Source organism: Homalodisca vitripennis, chromosome 4, assembly GCF_021130785.1.
Source record: "Homalodisca vitripennis isolate AUS2020 chromosome 4, UT_GWSS_2.1, whole genome shotgun sequence".
Taxonomy (NCBI): domain Eukaryota; kingdom Metazoa; phylum Arthropoda; class Insecta; order Hemiptera; family Cicadellidae; genus Homalodisca; species Homalodisca vitripennis.
The window spans coordinates 139,444,574-139,464,449 of record NC_060210.1 but is presented as its reverse complement, the minus strand read 5'-3'; the positions used below and the strand labels follow the sequence as shown (position 1 = coordinate 139,464,449).

Genomic DNA, 19,876 nt, shown 5'->3' with positions numbered 1-19,876 from the left:
GGAACTTCTTTCATAAAACAATGTTTATATATGTTTCATTACATATTAATGGCTTTACATCACATACTTAATTTATTATGTCACAACTTCAGAGACTAATATGGGATTTTTAACTATTTTGAACACTACTTGAACGTAGCCTGAAGGGATTTTAGAAATACGATAAGGCTTACATTCATCTCGATTACCAACAGTAATTTCATGTGAAATTTCAGTAAAATTTGTTGAATGTGCGCACCGAAAACGAGCAAACAAAGGTACTTTCACATAAAAAATATGATTAAGATTTAGTCTGATAAATCCTTATATGAAATAAAATGGTAATGTTTAAATCGTACTCCATATTAAATTTGATGATATCATTGATGATATAGATTATTATAATAAAGGTTTACGGTATATCTACTATAAGGTATATGGTAGAATATAGGGTTATTGATTACGTACAATATTTTGGGATGTCTGTAGTGGTTTTTCAGAGGAAAGGACAGACTTTCCAGGAAGGATGTGTGATAGATAAGGTCAGAACCTGTTTCAAAGGTTATATATAAATTAAGTTATTGGTAAAAATACCACTGTCCACCAGCACTTAGCCACAAACACAGTAGCTGCCTTCGCCGCACTGACCTCCGCCACATTCAGTGTCAACATGCGGTCTACGGCAGTAGCAGTCTGGACCACACTTTGGGCGGTTTGCTACACGTACGCCTGGATCTTTCCCACCGATGACTACCTTGACGAGAGTGAGTAATTATTTAAAAAATGTTGTTTATAAAAAGTAGGATATTATTACGTTCATTTTTTCCAATTTGATAACTCGATTTGTAATTACTCCGAATTAAAGTTACATTCTAATTAAGTATATTTTCAATTTCTGAGTTTATATAAGAAAATTACAATATTTTTTACAAAATTAGTTGCACCATTTTATTAAATCATTGCTTTTATTGCTACAATACAGTAAGGTTGTTTAAAAAACAAAATATAACAGAATACCTTGCAATTTATTTTGAAACAAAAATATGAATTTTAAGTCTATATTACTTAGTAATATATTGCGTAGTAATATTTCATTCAATATCAAGTTACCATAATAATTTATACAGGGTTAAAAAACATTAGGTGGCAGTTAACCTAGATTTTCACTTATATCGGTTTTATTACATTTAGTCCAAAAGGAGAATATATAATAAGAAAAGTAATGCTGTGGCTAAGACTAAAGGACAAAAATACAATAATACCCGGTATATGTTTTTAGAATATTATTAAACAGATCTTTCAACACAAAAATAGAAAATACGACTTTAAGTTATATGTAAAATAAACTGCATCCTCATATATGCCAATCCGTTATATACATTAAAGAATTGCATTTATGTTCCTTTTTATGCTAGTTTGTTTTAGCAAAACAAACGTGTGCACTGATAAGAATTTAGAAAATATTAGAATAAAGTGTAAAATAGTATCATCGATTATTTTAATGATAATTAGACTAAATGATTACTGAATTAATAAACAATATTATTTTACAATAATGGGTTACTCGTGACCAAAAATACCCTTACAATTTAATTGGTTATTAAAAATAAATTAACCTTTTTATATGTACGCCCTGTGGTATATAATTTAGCTTCTGGATGTTAATTTAATGCTAGATTTAAATCCTTTGGGCAGATGGGATCAGCTGGGAGAGAGAAAGTTGGAGTGGAATGTACAGGTCAGAGTATACTAGCACAGTGACTGACCGTGTGCTCTAATAACAATACAGCCTGTAGTAGAAGCCACATTAGTGTTCTTTTACACACATATAGTTTTTCAATACAATGATTAAAAGTTCATTCCGATTAAAAACATATAAAAAAATAATTTACTTTTGAATTCTTAAAAAATTTTAACAAATTAACCCAGTTAAAATTATTAGAAAAGAAACTGGTGATATTTGTATTAATTTCATACACAAACTTAGCCTGATAGAACTGTCATATAGACTATAAATGTTACATGAGCCTTCAATTATGTACTCGGGACAAGTCACTTCTTCGACTTTGGACTTAGTGAACATTTTTACATTGACCTAATGGGTAACCATATTGTGTAAACATGAGTATATTTAGAACTTTTTTGGTTTAGTTAACATATGCAGTAACATTTAAGTGTAATATTTATTTTATATTTTTGAAAATTTCAATGCGGTCTTAATGAAGCCTATTACATTTCGTTTGGTTTACGTTATTGTAACTTATCTAGCTACGAAGGCTTCATATACATTTGGAGATTTCAGCCCTACAGGTATTCTGTTGTTCCTCATCTTGCCAGTAAAGAGGCTTGCAAATGTATTTATATTGACATAATTTATCAAAAGCTACTGAACGTTTCCTTATTAGTTAAAACTCTTCTCAGTCAGATTTATATTTCCGCTATTATATATATATATATATATATAGTTCTATATATATATATATATATATATATATATAGAACTCCTAGGTTTATCAAGAAGCTGCCACTGTAAATAGTTAAAATACTAAGTTCGTATTTAATAAGCGGATTGCAAGACCAACAACTAATCCTGTCAGAGAGCAATCTACATACCATTAAAAAGCCCCAGTCCAAGTAACTCCCTGCTTAATAGCTATCACCTGTCAAATATAATCTAGGATTCAACATTATAATAGGATTTATGTAATATTACGAGTGTGGCCGAAAACAATAATGGATGTTGTTACGGAGGTAATACATCTCATTGATACCGAATTCTAAAGTACTGTTTCAGTTTGTTATCTGCATATATTGCGGGAAGGAAGAAGTAAACCGCAAACCTCAAGTAAAAATATACTCTGCCAAATTTTATTAAAACTGTATAAATTAATATGCTGGTTGATTTAGCTTTAGTTTTAATTTTCACACGGCACTTTTTAGATTTGTGACAACGGAACACGCCCAAAATGACATTAAAATTTTAATTTTTTAATATTCAGTTATTTCTTACGAGCTAAAGCAACCGCATTATTTATAACACAATACACTTTATCAGAATTTTATATATGCATAAACGTCCTGCAGCCTACCTGTAGTTCATTAAAGTTTCATTACATTTCTGACTTTTCTGTTTTTACAATTTCCGTTTTCTGTAGGAAAAACCTTTTACTGTATAAAACGCAGTCAGCATAAGGTTAGCACTTGGTTATAATTCAACTCTGTAATACTTTCGTGCAGCACACCCTAGAAACAGTTATTTTAAAAGTAAATTTATAATTTTGCTTGTATAAAACAACACATAACTTGTATTGTGGTGTGATTTAGTGCTTTAATTGAAGTATATATCCAAAAGTACATAGGAAGTTTATCTATAACAGAGCGTGTGTATTTGAACAATGTTTTGAAGAAGAATTAAAAATTATTTTTACTTAATAAGTACTTCTGCACTCTCTACGTTAAAACAGACCAATTTAAATGTTTTAGTAAACTGAATGCTTTGGTGAAAAAACTGTGGTGTAACAAATGTTAATCCAACACTTACATTACTGTTTTGGACAACGGAGTGACTGTACAGGTATGAAATATATTCAAGAGTTCCAGGGTTACTGGGAAATTTTGGGTGATTTTGCGGGATTTTGTTGTTGGATTCGAGATGTAGTGTTTAACCTCCTCCAAATAGAACTCAGTAAAAAACTAAAAATGATGGCATTAAGTGGCACCATGGAACAAGGCATTCCCGTTGGTATGAATCTTTAATATTGTAAAGAACTAATTTTATATATTTCGTGGTAATATAGAGGATGTATGCTTGACATACCGATTCAGTTATAAAATGGGCATTCAGCTAAATAGATGGTTTTAATGAACTGTAAGTGACCCTGTCAATCGCAGTAGTACTTAGCTTTTCAGGTATAGAATAAAATACTCACCTAACATATGTAAGAATTGCAAAGCTGAATCTGAATCAAAGAGTGTTGACACTGTTAAGAAACTGCATCTCATTAGTACTATGTTTATGGCTTATAAACATAAATATCTACTTTTTTAGATATAAGTACACCATAACATGGTGTAATCATTCTCTTAGCAAAAAAGTATATCCTACAAAAACAATTCTACAACAAACAATAACATCAAATATACTAGTGATTGTTAGGGTTACATTACTGTTTTTTCGTTTTACCTCCTAAAAGCTACTTGGTTAGTTCATGGTTAGCAATGAATTAGTATAAGTATAATTTGATAAGTTTTGGAGTTTTCCTTCGAAAAGCAATATTGAATGGAGGAATATGTATGGAGAACTGAATTTGCACGAGAGAGGTCTGAATGACGTTTCAGCAATATTAAATTTTATACAGAAGGTTAATTAACCGGAAACATATATCTTTTCCAGACGATATGTGCCGGTATGACATAGACCAAGTGTGGCGCTGTCGCAAAGCACACGAGTGTGACGCCCTTTCGGAGCTCATCATGAGTGGAGAGCTGACTACGTGCTCGCTGGCCAACCACCGCAACCCACTAGTCTGTTGCCCTCCTGCCTCCAACCGTATCGCCCAGAGCATCAGTCAACAGAGTTAGTAGTTCCCAACAATTTCTTAAGACCTCTTATTAATTTAGCTGACATTTGTATGATCCTTTATTATAAATGCATATTAACCACAAAATCTTGAGAGTACAGATTACTATTTATAAAAACATTTTTCTTTAGATTCATGTTAACTCAAAAACTACCAATAAGTTTGTTTGTACTTACCCAATACGAATGTACATTCAGCTTTATTAAAAAGATATAAAACATTTATTAGTTCATGCCCTTTATTAACTGTTTATAACTTAATCTGTGTAAATAACACTTGCAGATTTTGATCGAATTACAAATAATTGTTTCTAATTATCTTAAAAATGGATCTTCTAGTTCAATTTGACGACCAGATTAAAAGTTGTATGTCACTTTTGGATTTAAATATTAAAATGTTACGTTAAAATTTGTCTTAAATTTTATGTTAGTTATTATTACTATTTAATCTAAATGGCATATCACTTGTGTTTTGTTTATGAGGTATGTAAATGTGATAATCGTTGTCACAGAACCAAAAACAAATTGAACACTTACGTAAATTTGTCTTATTAATTATATTAATTTTAGTTTAATTATTTAAATTTTAAATTTAAAATTTTTGTTTTTATTTATTGGTATACTGGTTATCTTAAAAGTCCAATCTCCTACTCCCATATTAACTATCTTATTCACAGTGATAAAGTGCATGTTTGGGCATGTTTATATGAGCATTCGAGGAGATTTGTATGTAAAAAATGGAGGTATGTGGGAAGGTAAATAAAGAATTCAAGGGTAAGTAATGCCACGTTTTAAAGGTATCTTAAAAAGAAGAATAATAACATAAACAAGGGGGACACTTAAGACACCTAACATTACAAATATTGAGATTTGCGGCAGCAATATATAACCGTTGATAAAGTATCAACACCCGGAGATATCCACGATTGACAAATTAACTCTTAGCTTTAATTGTATTTATTGATCTTGCCACTCATTTAATATGTATATATATATGTGTGTGTGTGTGTTTGTGTGTGTGTGTGTGTGTGTGTGTGTGTGTGTGTGTGTGTGTGTGTGTGTGTGTGTGTGTGTGTGTGTGTGTACTTTTACATTACTAAATTAAATAGATGTTTCTTTATATAAAGGATTTGCTCAGGAAGGTAACAGTTGGATCTCATAAAACATTAATTGTGTAACAAACTTTAATGAGGGACTGTAATTTATTCTTCTAGCCTATTACGATAGCATAAGTAACATTGTAAAACTCGGTTGCAATTTCCAATATTGGCTAAAATTCCTTTTTCCCGACGGATTTGTGGTATACATGCAATATAAAGAGTCATTCATATTTGTGTTATTTTAAATAAATTGCAGTTTGATTACTAACAACGCAGAAATTTTCCAAAAACTTTTTTTTCAAGATTAGTAAAGATCCATGCTATAAATACTATTTTCAGAAATTTAACTTTACTCAGAGTGAATATTATTTACAATATAATGTTAAAAAGATCTTTGTAAGAAATACTCTGAAAGTAATGACCTATTATGCATAATACATTTGCTGATAGCTCTGTATTCACTGTATTTTTCAAAACACAATACTGATAGCGTCTAATCGTATATATTGTTTGTAATTGATATTTTAACTTCAATATTACTAGTAATTTCCATATGTGTACATTATGTTGATAGAGTGCCAAGAGTACGAGGAGCGTCTGTGTTACAAGACCTTAAACAGCATCAAGCCCAATCAGCGACTCTTCGGCCGTCCTCCTTATAAGGTAACTTGTCAACAATATTTTGTGTATGTTATAAATTACATTTTATATACAGATCCCCTTTGTATAAGAAACATTATTGACCTGAATCATACAATTGATGTTATACGAGTCAGAACACTATACAAATAACTACAGTAAGCCCAGAACTTTAAGCAAAAGTACGCCTGTTACAAGAAGAATACTATGAGCAGAAAAAGTTGCAGCTCCAAGGAAAAAACCAGCCTCTCTTTCTCTCATTAGATGATGATGGAGGAGGGTTGGGCCCAAAGAAAGAGAGGTCCTAAGTTATAAATAATAAAATGTATATAACCCCTTTCCCTATAGAAATTTTGTTTTAAAGAAAAGTCAACATTCAATAAAGAAGCTGATGTACATAATACTATACCTTTTATGTATAACACAATTATTTTCCTAGGACGGTAGACAATTTTCATGAGCTTTTAATTTACGTTGCGTAAAAATAATCTTTCTTAAGAAAAAGATGTATATATATATATATATATATATAATATATATATATATATATTATATATATATAACGCAAGCAACGCAGTACGCTCCCACGCCTTTTACAACTCGGGAATGAGATAGGTGGATCTGTGGACTTTTTCTCTCCTGGTGTGGCTCGATTTCGTAGCCAAGCTGTGCGCCTTCTTACTGCGAACGATGGAGTTGGTGATGAGTGATTGGTGGCGCCTTTGGAGGGTCACATATCAGTGTTGTAATGAGAAGTTTTATAATTACTGCTTGTTGTCTTGTTTTTTATTGCTTGTTAAATGTTATAAATGTATTTATTGTTTGTTATTATATATTATAAGATACATTATTACTTTTTTATTGGTTCATATAGTTGGTGTTATTTATTTGTTGCTGGTTATCTTTGGATGTATTGTTGCTTGTTGTACTGTATTATAGGATAATTTATCTCTTGTTGTATCGGATTTAACATTTCTTATAAAAATGGTGTATGCCGTGTATAAATAAATAAATAAATAAATAAATACATTCCTACTATAAAGAACAAATTATTTAATACTTCAGAGAACCTTTATAAAATAACTTTGAATAAAGCAACTTATTATATATAGGAGTATTTGGTATTATAGCTATTATATAGTTTTTTATTGAAGACATTTTAAATCCTAGCTACAAATGCATGTAATATGTTCTCAGCTGCTAAAAAGTATGACGCCTGTCACTACCAACACAGAGGAGGAAGCGGATTGGTTGTCGGAAGCGGGTGAGGCTCGGGACCAGGATACCACAGTGACACCACCCACAGTGTCGGTGTACGGCGGTGAAGCGGCCTGGGCAGGAGAACATCCACACATGGTTAGTCGTTATTGCATGTCTAAAATATAAAAAAAGTATTTAATTATTTAATGCAATACCTTAGGTTATAAAAATGTTACGATTTACTTATGATCAACTTAAGACAGCTATGTAAACATATTTGAAAGTCAATAGATTCCTACTTTCCAGTACTTATAGATATAATTTGAAAGTATGTCATATTCCACCTTATTCCTAACAGGATCGTCCGTGTGTGAATAATAAAGTAACTCTTCTAGGATAAAACCAAAAAGCGATTGTCTCCTGGAACCCGTACATATACTTTCAAATGTTTCCAAAAGACCTTTTAGTGCTTGTATGATTTAAAAGTATTGCGTATCTCTTGCGTGTATCAAACTTGTTAAATATGCAAGTTTAAGTGATTGTTTTCTTTGACTAGTAAATAATTTTTCAGTTTTCCTTTACCACACGTTGATATTTTTATTAGACCAATCCGTTATAACACAGTTTTCGCCATTTGCCTGTAGTAAATAAGAAATTTAAAACTACTTACTTACTGAGGTGCTTATAAATGCTTACTTTTAAAATGTCCATGACATGTATTGACCGTCACACAATAAAGGCGTAAGATGGTATTTGAAATATAAAGATATAAAAAGTAGTGAAGATAGCAATATAGCATTGTACAAAATTCTTTAGATTTAAACTTTAATGGGTTATAAAATGTTAATCATTTCCAATATTTTTAAAACCACTGCATGTTCCTAGTACAGAGAAGGAATGCTTTTATAAAGTTTGGAAGTAAATTTATTAAATGGAATAAACGAAACATGGAGCAGTAACGGTTTTATGTAGGAATTACGGTTCTTTAAAAGTTTATGTCTCTCCTAATTCTTATTTTTCGTCAGGTGTTTTGGGGGTAACTAGCAATAAAACCCGGGAGTGGTCGCGCCTATGTCGCACCTGAATCCGGTCGCTGTGGGTCTAGGTGACCCGCAAATTAAAACCTTGTTATATCTGAAAGCTCTATTACTTATTTCATTAATATTACATATATGTTAATTTTGGAGCTAGGCAATAGAATTTAACATGTTTCGGAAAATTTTTTTATTTATTTACATGTTGTTTTAAAATTATGAAATGTATGTCACAAATCTTAGCAGTTTGTGTTGACTAATTTTCTAATGTCTGTATAAAAATCTAGTTACAAAATATTTAAATTTTTATGATTGTATTTATTGGTATAAGATACAAAATACCTAAATAAAATTTAAAACACATACATTATTTCGAAATATTTTTAGTAAATTCTCCTGTCAAATTTAATAAAATAAAAACTAAAACCTAAGTAGAAAATTATTAAGTAAAATATTAAAACAACTATGAAGTATTTAAACCTTACCTAATATTGCATATAATTAATTTTATAATAACTACATCTTAAAATAATCAAAACTTATCACTATTCTTAAAATATTATCTTGAGAAAAATTGTTGAAGTAAAACAAGTCGGGGACGCACTCTTCTTTGAGACCTGAAAATAAATTACATTTTTCATAAAACTTAAAGTTTAAAGATTTTCTCTTTAACTTGTTATTATAATAAATTATATTACATGAGTAAACAATATGAGGTAATCCTAGTTAATGTCCTCTATACACAAGAGGAATTTCATCATCCGACACAGGTCCATCATTTTCCGAATCTTCGTCACTCTGCTCTGTATCTGAATTTCTGCAGGCATCGTCCTCTCTTTCTTCTATTTCATCTACGTCAATTCCAACATCAGTTTCAGCTCCAGTTTCAACATCGGATTCAACATCTTCTTGCAGGGCCTGGAGAATTCTGTTTTCATCCAACACTACACGCTCTGCCGCTCTAAAGGGAGCACTTGTACTTGAACCTTCAGCCATTTCACTTAGTTTTTGAACAATAACACAGAATAAAAAATTATATGCTATAAATGTTAATAAAAACACCATAAACGCTAAAAAACACTGTTCAAAAAATAATTTGATGTAAGACACTTTGACAATGAAAACGGTCGCTGCGGGTCACGGTGACCCACACGTGTCTATCCCGGACACCAGTCTCGCATAAAACTGAACAAAACTGTCCTGAGTTATAGTGGGTGGGGAGGCAGGAAGGTATGCGAAAGGCCGGAAAAATTAATATTTTTGTATAGTCAGGATAGATGACAAAAGACACGTGCGGGTCACTATGACCCACAGCGACCACTGCCGGGTTAAGATTATTACATCAACTTTTATAATTATGTATTTAGTAAATATACCAATTTCTTAAATTGATCCGTTTTCTTGTTTGTATTATTACGATTTAAGATTTCGATTACTTAGGTCCTCTTATGTAAACGGGCCAGCTTTAAAATTTTGAATCCAAGCAATAGATTATACTTCTTCAAAAATAGAGATAAAAAGATTCGGAGGATTAAAATGTTCACAAAAAAGGTGCCATAAGATTAAGATCGAAAACAATTACTTTAGGAGACGGAGGGACGGGTGAGACATGAGGTAGAAAGGGTAAATTTGAGGATACATGCCAACTCACCGATGTTAAACTTGGTTCTTGCCTCGCTTCATCCAAGGGGGGCTCTTACCTCGTCCTGGGCTTTCAGAGATGCAGTGGCATCCACAGAGGAACGGGTCACTTATTTTCACTGAGATTCGTCACTGACATCGGGGTAAGAACAAGTTTAAACAGAGACCATCGTAAGAATAAAGGGGTAATGATACACGGGAGCTATGAGACCGGCACTGACGGTTATGAGATAGAGGACATCGAAACCCAAGACGGCACTACTTTGCCCACGATTGACCGCCACCGGACTATATCTCTGTAATGGCTTCTACATTACTACAATTAACAGTTCAGACAGTAGGCTTTTATTTTAAATATGTTAAACTTTTAAATATGTTAAATCATTTTAAACTGTAATTACAATAAAGTGTGCGCATGGTTTTGTATCAAAGAACAAATATATATGGCAGTATTTGACTAATTATATTGAATGTTGTGTATTAAGCCTAATGTAAAGAGAGCAAGACAGATGCCCTTCGCTTATCAATCAGGAGATTCGTAAGCGAGTAGCGATAATTTTGTTTATGACGTTAATCACGTCTCTCAATCAAAACTCTTGGCCTTAATAACAAACATTTAGTTTTCTGAACGGAATGGAATATAGTGGAGTAGTTTATATAGATAGATCATTAATTTATTACAGATGTTCGAATATATTAATAATAATTAAATAATAGTTTTTCTAAAAATAAAAATATTATTAATTCTTTTCTTAATAATACAAAAATTCAGCGAATAAAATTACCATTAAAATTATGAACACCAGTTCAAAATTCTGATATTTTAATATCAACCAATAGTGAAACATGATACAAATATGGATTCAAGCGATTCAGTTTCGTTTATAAATGTCTTTTATCATAATCATAGTAAAGATTTAAGTAACAGCTTTAATCATTATTTAAAATTTATTCAACTTTGATGCTTGTATTTATGGGAAAAAGGTTCCGAAATAAGACGTTATTTTAGAAATGTCAAACAAAATACCTTTCAAAAGTCCTCTAAAACATTTTATATTTAGGTCATATTCCAAGCGCATTTCTCTAAAGCTCTAAAACCATTTTAAGAAGGAATCATAGGCCGTCATAAAGTGACATCATAGCTGATACTATGATATATGTGTCTACAATTTTTAATTTTAAAATATAATATTTTAGAATATTGGACTGTATGATGCCCTACCAAGCCTATTACAAAAATAATCGAATGGAGAATGGTATCTCAGGTAAAAACAAATCATACGAAACATTATCTAAAAAGAATGTAAAGCAGTCTCGGGACTGAACGATAGAAGTGATTACGTTTTATAACAGGCTATGATATTTTCCTTGAAAAAGTAAGTTTGCTAGTTTAATATTAAATGGCTACATTTCAATAATATGACACACTACGTTCCTCAAAATAAAATGTTTCATATTTTATATTAATTGTATACATACTTTGTAATATTGTTTTAAATTAAATATACCATGTTTAATGACATATATTTATCTATTAACTAAAGTTACTCATACGTATAAAAATAACCTTTTTATTATTACTTGATTTAGGATAGTTGAGGTTCTCAGAAGAATATAGTATTCCACAACTCTGTTCATACATATACGTACAATACAATTAATATAACGTAAATATAAAATGTTTCCAAAACACAAAAAATCCATTTGTGTTCAAAAAAAGTGTGTTTTGTCTAAAACACTGTTGTCCTTTGACTGAATACATTATAAACATATGTTACCGTATATCAAATTCAGTATGTTATTAATTAAAATTTATATTATTACTTTAATAATATAAATTATTTTGTAAAACCCTATATGCAAAGCACCTTAATATCAGCTGTATTTCCATTATGAAGTAAGAATAAATGCACTTTTATTTCAAAAATGAATGTTGGGTATTTAAACTAAATCGATTCATCTTATTTTTTTAGAATCCTTCTACCTCAGTTAATATAAATTTTTCCAAAAGAAATCAAGAAGATTTTCTGTTAAGAATTATATGTGATTCTAGAAAAATATTATTAGCTGAAAAAGAACTGAATAAATATTTACTACCTGTGAATACAAATAACACCCCGGTATAGCTACTGAACAGAGAAACGTTATGAAGTAAGAATAAATGCACTTTTATTTCAAAAATGAATGTTGGGTATTTAAACTAAATCGATTCATCTTATTTTTTTAGAATCCTTCTACCTCAGTTAATATAAATTTTTCCAAAAGAAATCAAGAAGATTTTCTGTTAAGAATTATATGTGATTCTAGAAAAATATTATTAGCTGAAAAAGAACTGAATAAATATTTACTACCTGTGAATACAAATAACACCCCGGTATAGCTACTGAACAGAGAAACGCAATTATTTCAAAATGGATGTTATAGCCACGCCTCTAGCTCCTACAGAGTGAACATTCGAGTTGCGTGACGTTCCCTGGTGGGAAACGATAACTGTCCTACGTACAAACATGCATCCACAGCCCAGTAAAGAAGTAGTAACTTCAATACAGGACAAACCCAATTGTAGTTAATTACCTCGAAGACCTTTTTAAATAGGTAAAATATGCGATTTATTCACATTTAAATGCTAACTATTCATAAAGATTGTGAATGAAGTTGAAGTAGGACACTTAGTTCAATCTCTGAAATAGATTTCTAATATCATAAATGCAAGACAGCGTATGTAGCAATAGCGTACTGAAAAAATACCGAGATATCCAAATTCATGTTGAACAGCAACGGACCAAAAATTTACCCTTGTGGGAACCCTATTATAGCCTATGAAAAATCTGGTTTTAATTATATGTGAGGAAGTATTTAATTAATGTCTAAGCTAATCTTTGAAAACTTGGTAAAACGTTATTTTTATCATGTGACATGAGTGGATATAATTAAAGCCATTGCTTGGATTTTGACCAGAATATCATGCCTGTGTTGTGGCTCTCCTATCAGCGAAAAATTAGTGCTGAATAAAGCTCACTGTTCCAAGTCGTAAGGGCTGTAAGTTACCTCTGTACATATTGTATGGCATGAGTTGATTCATTACAGGCATTGGTTGGGGTTAGTCCGGAAATCAGATTACCATAGATGTGTGGTGGCTCTCTTATCAGCGAAAAATTCGTGCTGAATAAAGCTCACTGTTCTCAGTCGGAAGGGCTGTAAGTTACCTCTGTACATATTGTATGACATGAGTCGATATCATTACAGGCATTGGTTGGGTTTGGTCCGGAAATCAGAATATCATGGCTGTGTGGTGGCTCTCTTATCAGCGAGAGATTCGTGCTCAGTGCAGCTCACTGTTCTAAACCGAAAGGGCTGTAAGTATGTGTACTTTTAACATTATGTATTTATTATTGTTATTGGTCTTGGTAAATTGATTAGTGCTAGCCCGTGACCTGCCGTTTTCGGTCCGTTGTTATTCCGTAACATCTTAAACCCGTGAGCAATCAATACTCTGTGCACAATTGCAGTGTATTATACGTTGCTTCGTATAATTTTTATTGTTTTACAATATACATGTACTAAACACTTAAGGATAAAATTTGAAATAACTCAAATTCCTGCATTCTAGTGCGTTTGGTCTACATGTGTATTGGCTTACAGCTACCTTGTGTACCAATAGTATTTACTACTTCCTAACACTAGACTACTCTATATCTAATATAGTAATAATTTTTATAACTTACTTGTTTTTAACAATGAAATTTTACAAATTTGAATATTTCGAAATAAAAATATCAATTCAAAAACGGAATATATGTTTCTTGACTAGTCACTTAAACGGCTTCTGATAGTTCTGAGATGTAACCATTTCACTGATAGTAACTTGACGTTTTGCAGAGGGAAGGCTCGGTGGGTATTGCTGGGAGCTATAGACATCAGAGACAAGGACGGCCCAGACTCTGCTATGCGCCAGCAGTTCCAGATAGTAGAACATTACGTGCACAAAGATTACCACAGTCCTCTAGTCTACAACGACATCGTACTGTTCCGACTGGACAGGGACGTTCAGTTCACGTGGTTCGTGGCGCCTGCGTGTCTCTATCAGGAACTAACTGAGCCCGAAGGAAAGGCAATTGTCACCGGGTGGGGTCGCAACGAGTCGAGTAAGCATCTTATATATAACTACCCTGATAATAGGATTCATCTCTCTCTCTCTCTCTCTCTCTCTCTCTCTCTCTCTCTCTCTCTCTCTCTCTCTCTCTCTCTCTCTCTTTCCAATACCAATCAATTTCCAATACACTTGATAAGAAACTTTATGGTAAAATGGGATTTGAGTTGAAAATTATAATGTAGATCATATATTTCGAGTCCATGCTAAGAAGCTACAGCACCGGAAATAACTTGTATATCGTTTTATAACCATTCATAGCTCAATTAATCAATATTTAATGAATTTTTAAGTGATTAAATAAAAGTGCAATGATTAAAACAGAGAATATTTATACCACTCAAGTATGTAGATTCGTTTATATAATATGTTGCAGCGTGATATATTACAGCTGTTTAAAAGTTGCTGACAATTTGTTTAATTTATGTAATGATGTAAAGGTTAAATAGTCATAAAGCCACCACCGAGTTTATATAATATATTCCTTTCGGATGAAAATACCGTATTTATGTAGTTACATAGTGTACATGGATTCATATATTATAAAATATAGTTTAGTATACTACTTTATAAACGTTAATTATAACTTATACATTTAAATACAAGGTTAAAGCTGTAAGTACTATTATTTTTTAGCTATTTTTTATTTTTTTATATTGTTTTCTTTTATTATTTTTTGTGTGTTTTATACATGAAGTAAAACTATTAACTTCGTTTACAGCATAAAATCTAAAATTGTATTTGAAATAATCAGATTTAATTAATAACAAAATAGCCAATCGTTTATGCTAGATTGTTGATACTTAGTATACATATACATTTGATATAGTTCAAATAATGACTTACTTGTTTGTATTCTCATAATACATAATAATAGGGAGTCCATTAAGACGTGAGAAAAGTAATACATTGTAAACTTAGATAAACTTGTGTTTTAGTTTTAGGATATCAATAAGGATAATGAAATACTGTTATGCATTATCCAAAATATATATTTATATAAAGGTTTTATCACATTGATTTAGACATGTAATGTTATTTTAATTTTGAGATTTTATAACTTTGACTAATAACGGGAGGAAAATAATTTGTGAAAAGTAAAACAATAGAAATTTAGATAAATATTTAGTAGTTTATTCTTGTGTATGAACCATCTACTTATCAAGTAATTTTATAATGCAATTCATTATGTAGAACATTTAGTACCCCATATTGATACTAATAGGACAGTTAAGATAACAGTTTTAGGTAATACGGTCTGATAAGTTAGAATAGGGGCTTACAAATTTGGCATTATTTTAACACATAACGGGAAGAAATTTAATATATTTGCTAAATAATCAGCTTTATATCCAGGGTCAGGGTAATAATGAACTATAAACTCTTGAAATTGATATGACAGTCCAAAATAAAGTTTTTAAATTAATTTTATTGTTAACTATGGGAAGATTTTTTGAAAACTTTAATGAATTAACTTTATATTACTTATAAAATTTTAATTATTATAAAAATATAATTGTTTTTGTTATTTATCATTTCTCACAAAATTAAAATTAAATGTACTTGTCAGACTTTGAAACATTGCTAATAGAAATCTAAACTTAAGATATATAAATTCGTACATTTGTATATATTTATATTGAATTTAGATCATTTGTATGAATTTATATATCTTAAGTTTCGATTTCTATTAGCAATGTTTCAAAGTCTGACAAGTACATTTAATTTTAATTTTGTGAGAAATGATAAATAACAAAAACAGTTATATTTTTATAATAATTAAATTTTTATAAGTAATATAAAATTAATTTATTAAAGTTTTCAAAAAATCTTCCCATAGTTAACAATAAAATTAATTTAAAAACTTTATTTTGGACTGTCATATCAATTTCAAGAGTTTATAGTATATATATATATATATATATAATATATATATATATATATATATATATATATATATATATATATATATATATATAAAACCGATATATATATATATAAAACCGATATATATATATATATATATATATATATATATATATATATATATATATATCGGTTATATTCTATGTTTGTTATTTTTACTTATAGCTGGCCCTACGATGCCAGTTCTACAAAAGGCAACTCTATCCTTCCTACCACCAGAAACTTGCAAGGAAAAGATCGGAGTGGACAAGAGGATGTTTCCGGACGGTATTCATCTACCTTCACAGTTCTGCGCCTGGGAATATCAAAAGGATACCTGCAAGGTATTTATGCATAAAATATTGTTTGGTATAAAGTATATAGATGGAATACTGAAGAAGTTTGGAAATCGGACTTGGAAAGTATAACTCTTTAGAAACATGTCAGTCTTTAGTCTCAAGGCCTTTTAGGTATCACGGAGCTTTGTGCACCGTCAGCTCCCTAAAATTAGGGAACTTTAATATCAACCCCGACTGTTCTCATCCTGTAAGGCTCTTGGCCTCTACCAGTTCGTTGACTGCACTACATCTGACTTTTCTTGGTCTTTAGACGTTTACAACTTCCAGGACATCGGGTAGTGACTAAATGTTTCCTACCCAGGAACTTTGATACCAATAAAATTTCACTGTCATAAAATAAATATAAACATGAACTAAATAAGAGCTATGGAACTCACACAGTATGTGCGTGCTTGTTGATAACAGGCGAAGACTTAACATTCATTCATACTTAAGCAACATAAATATGTTTGATCTCCAAGATAAAGAGAAATTGTATAGCTTACTCATAGTAACCACCATATTTTATGGGATAAGTTTCACAATATATAACTTATGCACGGTAAAAATACGCGCTTGTCCTGCCAACTGTAGAGTAAGAGGTAGTAAATATTTCAATTGTAAAAATAAATATTATGTAATGTTGCCCTTGAGTCGGACTACAGAACTAACCTTAGATATAATACTAAGGCCATTACCCCACCAAGTTCATATGCATAAATTATCCCCTGTGTAAGTGGTATACACAATTATATTCATGTTAATCATAATTAAAATATCAATCCTCACTCAAGTTCTTATGTCAGCTAGAAACAGGTTACACGTGTCATTGATAAGTGATATCCAAATTTAGAAATATTTATTTTTTAAATTGTTTAAGAGCCTAGGAAAAGCCAGTTTAACGATGTATGATTTCCAGGCGGACTCAGGTGGTCCGTTGGTGAAAGCTGAGAAGGACAGCTGCCTCGCCCAGCAAGTCGGCATTACGTCATTTGGACCCTATAGATGTGGAGAAACTGATACTCCCGGAACTTACGTCAGAGTGGCGTACTTCTTGCCTTGGATAGAGTCCATCGTCTGGCCTTCGACTAGATAGAGACTATAGTCATGATTTATTAGTTTTACGACTTTTATGTGTTTACTTAAAATTTTTAATTAATTATAAATTTTTTTTAAGATTGCACTAATAAGTTTGGTTTCCTAAATTACATTAATAATTACAAGGAAACCATCAAGATAAATTTGATGTATTTTTATGTCAAACACGTGAGCACACTAACAGAAATAATTCCGTTAACTAACCGATACGTTTATTTTCAACAATATTGAAGGATATGGTGAGTGCCTGATTAGGGAAATAACTGTAAATATAGTTTTTATATACATCATATAATACAGTTTCGTTCTTTGTTATCTTTGACCTCTCTCTCAATCAGCTATATATAGTTTTCATAAAGAAAGCTATTGGATGATGCGGTGTCAGACCATTAATGAAAGGCACAAAAAACCTACAAATTACAAGAACAAAAGAGACAAATTATTACAAATTTCGTTTATCTTAAATTATTTTTAGAATCCCATTCTCTTCAAACATATTATGTTTTTTACTACAACTCAAAATTATATATCCGTGAGATTTGCAATAACTTTTTATTTATGATTATGTACAAGGGAGATTTAATTACAAAATACAGAAAGAAATATTATCCCTTATGGTATATTTTGTAACAGAGTTTAGTATAAAAGTAAACATTCTCAGTCACATATTTTTCAAATCAATATACAATATATTGCAAAATAAGCAATAACAAAATAGCATTTAAATACTTTAAAATAAGGATCAAAAGTAAGTAAGTGTCTGTTATCTGTAATTATTCGATTGGAAGTCATAAACAGTGTTAAATATAAGTTTTACATAATAAATGTTGCTAAGAACAGCTCTTAATGTAAATGCCTCAACATTTTAAAATATGTATAGAAATAGTTCAATGTAAATAAGATTATAGTTATACAAAACATTGTTTTCCACCACTTAAAAAAATACACTTTTCAATTCGAAGTGCATATTTGTATGTTTCATCGTCTATTCTAAGTACATTTCATGGCGATCTGTCTGTTTAAATAACATTTAAGACAGAATATGCTGGAAATTATGTTTATTTTATACAATAACGATTAAAAATAAAATAATTCAAATAAGTACTTATTTATTTAAAAATAAATATTTAAGCATAGATTGGCTAGTCCAATATAACGAGGTGTTGTAAACGCGTCAACTGCCATAATTCGCTATAGATGCATATAAAATTGGTACAGACAGTAGTAGAAAATCACTTTTACGGGTTTGTTATCTAGTCTTAACCATTTGTTATTAATTAATAAAAAAATACGTATTTATAAACTGATTTTATTTTTTTACCTTTTCGTCATATTTTAATATTTTAGCACTTCAAATTTTTAAACACGAATTCATTTCCAATAATGTTATTTTTATTTGATTATTAAATCTCGTAATATTTCAATATATCAGCCATAAACTTATTCAATAATATAAAAAAAATTTGCAGGAATAAGAGTGAACACGCTACATTGAGGACTAATTTGATACAGAGACTGTATTATATATAGGTTAAACGAGTTAATTAAGTACTTAGTTAATTAAGTAGAAGTGAATAATCAGAATACGGCAACTAATAATATTTGTTCTAAATCTTCATTTCAGATATTTAACATCATAGTCAAAAGTGTACAGTCTGAGTAAAATGTTTAAACAATCTAAAATAATATATTTTATTACTCATTTTTCAATATCTCCAATAAAAACAATAATCGTATATCTAATTATTGTACTTAAATACCTACTTCTTGGTATATCTGTACTATATAATCATATTGAATTCCTAAATTATTACATTTACTTGTTGAAAAGTAGTAAGCACTAACCACTAGGGTGGGCTGAAAAAAAAAATTATTTTTTTTTTCAAGTGCTATACCGCGGAAAACTTGCATATATACTTCATAAATAAAATGCAACTGGGAAAAAAATTATTTTTTCAATATCACGGTAGCGCAATGCAATTAAAATAGTTCGTTTTTTGAAAAAAACTTGGATTTTTATAATTTTTTCTCCGGTGTAAAAACTTTAAATAATCAATCGCTATAGTGAAAAAACTGTATAATTTGACTTAGAAAACAGAAATACACAATGAACCAGTTAAAAAAACAATGTTTACGGTAGCGCAAACAGCTTTAAATAACGGATAATTACGCTAAAAGGCGCAGTTTACAACACTGCCGTCCCGCGCGGAATG

At 30.5% G+C, this 19,876-nt stretch overlaps 1 protein-coding gene across 1 annotated transcript; it reads left to right on the top strand.

Moving 5' to 3' along the window:
* The first annotated feature begins 590 nt into the window (after positions 1 to 590).
* On the top strand, positions 591 to 18,960 carry LOC124361498 (serine protease snake-like). The gene is made up of 8 exons (XM_046815554.1): positions 591 to 743; positions 4,373 to 4,555; positions 6,233 to 6,321; positions 7,495 to 7,653; positions 13,419 to 13,528; positions 14,052 to 14,317; positions 16,414 to 16,571; positions 17,485 to 18,960. The coding sequence occupies exons 1-8, from the start codon at positions 650 to 652 to the stop codon at positions 17,659 to 17,661; spliced, it is 1,236 nt and encodes a 411-aa protein (XP_046671510.1). The 5' UTR covers positions 591 to 649; the 3' UTR covers positions 17,662 to 18,960.
* The last annotated feature ends 916 nt before the right edge of the window (positions 18,961 to 19,876 follow it).

Coding starts and splice junctions, on each gene's coding strand:
- LOC124361498 (XM_046815554.1), top strand. CDS start 650: ATGCGGTCTACGGCAGTAGCAGTCTGGACCACACTTTGGGCGGTTTGC. Junction 6,322..7,494: donor TCGGCCGTCCTCCTTATAAG/GTAACTTGTCAA, acceptor ATATGTTCTCAG/CTGCTAAAAAGTATGACGCC. Junction 7,654..13,418: donor CAGGAGAACATCCACACATG/GTTAGTCGTTAT, acceptor ATATCATTACAG/GCATTGGTTGGGTTTGGTCC.